We start from the raw sequence: 4616 nt of genomic DNA on the forward strand, positions 1-4616 counted from the left end.
GAACTCCTGAGCTCAAACAATCCGCCCGCCTCGGCCTCCCAGAGTGCTAGGATTACACGCGTGAGCCACCGCTCCCGGCCTCAACCTTAATATTTACTTAGTTTTTCCTATTTATATATTTATGTAGTTATTTTTTCTCCTAAAAAAATGAAAGCCTGTTTTTGAGTCTCATCTTCCTTTTCTGCTCCTTGGAACTCATCGTTTAACCCTCTTTCCTTGCTACCTAGATTTTCTTTCTGTGTAGAAGAGGTCTTTTCTCTCATCTTTTCTTCCCTTGGAGCTGTCTCCTAGAATCTTCCTTTTTCCTGCCTCAATCTGGATTGCTGATGCTCTTAACTTTTTGTATTGCAGTAAACTTAGACTTTCCAAGATGCTTTCCTGAGTTACTTGTGCTGTTTTCTATAGTTTCGTGCTGTCTTTTATTCATTTTCTTTTTCTGGCAGAATACATTTTTTGGCATTCTAAGAAAGCGTGTATGGGAAGGTAAATCTGGTTCCTTGCAGTTTAGAGAATGCTACTTTTCTATCCTCACACTTGGTGGATGGTTTGGCTGGGTATAGAATTTTATCTTGAGAATAATTCCCCTTGGAATTTTGAGGGTATTACTAGCATCCAGAGTCTTTGGCCATTCTTGACATACGTCTACTTCTTGTTCTATAAACTGGATGCTGTTCTCTTCCCTTCCTCCAGCAGCTTGAATCTCACAGATGTGCCCTGCTGTGGATGTTGGGTGAAATAATAAGCGGTGTTTTAGTTTGAGACATTTTTTTTTTGTTAAATCTTTGAGTTTCTGTTCGTCTCTTCAGAAGGCCTGTTATTTGAGTATTGAACCTCCTGGGTTGATTCTATACGTTTCTTACAGGAGTAGATATTTTTCATCTTAATCTTCTTTCTGGGAAATTCTTATCTTCTGAGCTTTCTTATTGAATTTTATTTTATTTTTTTAAATTTTTTTGGAGACAGGGTCTCACTCTGTCACCCAGGATGCTGGAGTGCAGTGGTGTAATCATAGCTCACTGCAGCCTCGAACTCCTGGGCTCAAGCAATTTTCCTACCTCAGCCTCTTGAGTGGCTGGGACTACAGGTGCATGTCACCATGCTGGCTAATTTTTTTAAACTTTTTGTAGAGATGGGGTCTCACTATGTTGCCCAGGCTGCTCTCAAACTCTTGGCCTCAAGCAGTCCTCCTACCTTGGCCTCCCAAAGTGCTGGGATACAGACATGAGCCACCTTGACTGGCCATATTTTCATAATTGTATTTAAAATCCCAAATGACTTTTTCTTTTTTTGTGTTCTCTTTTCATAGCACACCAGGGTTTTTCTCTGTTGAGTGTCTTCTCTTCCTTGCATTATATCTGTGGCCCTGCAGAGGCTGTTTATTTCCATGTGTTTTGCATTCATTCATTCAGGAGACTTCCCTGGGTCCTGGGGTTCCTTGGTACTATGCTTGTGTTTAAGAGCACAGCACTCAGGTCTATTTGCAGCTGTGTAGGTGGGGTCTTTGTTACCTGAACACCTTTGGGGAATCTCCAAAAGATTCAGTGGAGAGGTTTTTCTTCTGGGGTGCTTCAGTTCTCCAGGAAGTATCCTTTGATTTCCCATGGCCATTGTTCTACACGAGGGGACGGGGACTGATGGCCCCTCCCGTGGTGATCCCCCTCTCTCCCCTCACTTGGCACAGAGATCTGACCTTTCAACCGGCTTACCTATATTCAACTTCTCATTTGACCTCAGTGGAATCTGGCTTCCTTTCTCTTCATTTTGGGTCCAGCCGTCTCTTTCCTCATCCAGGTTTCCTCTGGTTGCATTGTGGGATGTGGTTTCCTCCTCTCAGCTAAGAGTAGCAGCAGTGGGCATCTGAGGGGCTACTCTGTGGTCTGAGCTACTCTCGGAGGCTAGTGGTGCTCTTACTCCCCAGCACTGTGAGTGAGCAGCTGGCCAGCTGGTCAACTGCCCCCTTTGCTGCCATTCTAGCCCCCTCTGTTGAAGTGTCCCTTTTGCTGATGTCCTCTCTTACCTTATTTATTTGCTGTCTTTTTAAGAGGATCTTGAGAGGGGGTGGATAATAAAGGAGTGCGTTTGGTTGTCTTTCTTTCCCAGTCAATTTTGAATCTTATTGGAGTTTTTTGTAAATGAGTTTCCCTCTTTGGCATGGAGTATAGTGGGGATAAGAAGGGAGGATTTATTTTGAGATTGACAGACTCAAACAGCACTGAGGAAAACAATTGCAAAGCAGCAATAGGTTTGCCTAATTTCACCCCACATTCTAACTTTCATGTTCTAATATTTTATTTTAAAAACTAGGTCAGAAAAAGAGTGCACGCCAGTATCATGTACAGTTCTTTGGTGATGCCCCAGAAAGAGCTTGGATATTTGAGAAGAGCCTTGTAGCTTTCGAAGGAGAAGGACAATTTGAAAAATTATGCCAGGAAAGTGCCAAGCAGGCACCCACGAAAGCTGAGAAAATTAAGGTGACAGATGATCCTTTAGTACTCAGTATACTTTTTGGACCCACAATTTTAATTTTAATCTTTTATTAATCTTGTTATGAACTTATAGTTGCTTGAAATATTGTAATTTTTTTTTTTTTTTGAGTCAGGGTCTCAGTCTGTGGCCCAGGGTAGAGTGCAATGACAGGATCATAGTTCACTGCATCCTTAAACTCCTAAGCTGGAATGATCCTGCCACCTCAGCCTCCTGAGTAGCTGGGACTACTACAAGCATGAGCCACCATGCCTGGCTAAGTTAAAAAATTTTTTTTGGTAGAGATGAGGTCTCGCTATATTGCCCAAGCTGGTCTCAAATTCCTAGGCTCAAGCAATCCTCCCTCCTTGCCTCCTAAAGTGCTGGGATTATAGGTGTGAGCCACGGTGCCTACCTGTAATGGCTTTGTTATTAATATAGCTATACTTTTGCCCAAGTATGCCATGTTTTAAAATATGACAAGTTTCTATGGAGACACAGTTTTTTTCTTTTACTCATTGATGACTCCTAGAGATAATTTGTTTCATAATTTTTATTTTCCTTTATATGTGTGAGAGTGTGTGTGTGTGTGTGTGTGTGCGCGCGCGCGCGTGTGCGTGTGTATATAAAAACATTAGTTAATGTGATTGGAATTGATTTCCGGTTTAAAGAAATAATATTATGTTAGGCTAAATTCTGTCTAAAACCTAAGTTAATTGGTTTTTATAGTTTTGGATTTCTAAATTTATCTGAAATTGTAAAAGTATCCTTTTTTTAAAGTCAGTTAACTTTTATGTTTGTGTAATTAAACTTACAATGTCTTATATTTTTTTTTCCAGCTGTTGAAACCTATTTCAGGGAAACTGAGAGCCCAGTGGGAGATGGGCATTGTTCAAGCAGAAGAGGCTGCAAGCATGTCAGTAGAGGAGCGGAAAGCCAAGTTTACCTTCGTTTATGTGGGGGACCAGCTTCATCTCAACCCTCGAGTGGCTAAGGAGGCTGGCATTGCTGCGGAGTTTTCAGGAGAAATGGCAGGATCCTCAGGAGTCAGTGAAAAAGCTGCTGAAAACCCCAAGTTTATGAGAGAAGAGGGCATTCCCATGAAGAGAAGGCGGAGAACCAAACCATCTAGCTCTGCTGAGAACCAGGAGAGTGACCCTGGCACTGTAAGGAACAGTCCTCAAAAGATGGCAGAGGTGGACCTCAAAAGAGGAGTTGGGTCTCCTCCTGGGAGGAAGAAGGCCATGGCCTCCACTCCACGAAGCAGGAAGGGAGATGCAGCATCCCAGTTTTTGGTCTTCTGTCAAAAGCATAGGGATGAGGTCAGTACTCTATGGGTTATAAGTTGGTGGGTTTCATGCCAGGGAGTTTCTGCACTTGAGGAGTATCACTTCATTGTTCTGTCACCTGTGTCTCTGTACTATCAGCAGTCTGTAGTGAGCTTTGCATAGATTTTCGGTCTAATAAGTATCATTAGGGAGTGGCCATCTTGACCCTTGGGGCAAAGATGCTTGCCTTTGCACTCAGGGTTACTAAAGTGATCTTCCGATGTGGGTGAGAAGATATTGGGAACAGTGGGAAGTGGGTTTCATTGGGCTGCTCTTTGCTGGAACCTCAGCCTTGTCCTTAACATCTGACTCTGGGTTACCATTTCTCTAGCAGGCTGTTCTGAAGCTTCCAGTATGGAGTACACTCCATTATAAAACTTACTGTATCCACTAGCACTGAGTATGTTGAAGATGTATTTCCATGGTATTTAAAAAGTAATATGATTAGGCCAGGCATGGTGGCTCACGCCTGTTCCTAGCACTCTGGGAGGCCGAGGTGGGAGGATGGCTTGAGCTCGGGAGTTCGAGACCAGCCTGAGCAAGAGTTAGATCCCATTTCTACTAATAACAGAAAAAAAGTTATCTGTGCATGTTGGCGTGCACCTGTAGTCCCAGCTATTCAGGAGGCTGAGGCAAGATGATCGCTTGAGCCCCCAGGAGTTTGAGGTTGCAGTGAGCTATCATGATGCCTCTGCACTCTAGCCAGGATGACAGAGTGAGACTTTGTCTCCAAAAAAAAAAAAAAAAGTAATATGATTAAAGCATCTAAAGAATTTTTTTAATCATTTTCATAAAATATGCAATCTGTTAGTACATAGTAAAGGC

At 42.7% G+C, this 4616-nt stretch overlaps 1 protein-coding gene across 2 annotated transcripts in view; it reads left to right on the plus strand.

Annotated features, from left to right (window-relative positions):
* Positions 1 to 4616, plus strand: part of WHSC1 (Wolf-Hirschhorn syndrome candidate 1) — a 115089-nt gene that overhangs the window by 49553 nt on the left and 60920 nt on the right. For both annotated transcript variants that reach the window (XM_012664148.1, XM_012664149.1), the window contains exons 4-5: positions 2305 to 2471; positions 3303 to 3785. In XM_012664148.1, coding sequence (XP_012519602.1) covers positions 2305 to 2471; positions 3303 to 3785 — 650 coding nt within the window. The remainder of the gene's footprint in view (positions 1 to 2304; positions 2472 to 3302; positions 3786 to 4616) is intronic.

Source organism: Propithecus coquereli, unplaced genomic scaffold (genome assembly GCF_000956105.1).
Source record: "Propithecus coquereli isolate 6110/MARCELLA unplaced genomic scaffold, Pcoq_1.0 Scaffold862, whole genome shotgun sequence".
In the NCBI taxonomy this organism is placed as follows: domain Eukaryota; kingdom Metazoa; phylum Chordata; class Mammalia; order Primates; family Indriidae; genus Propithecus; species Propithecus coquereli.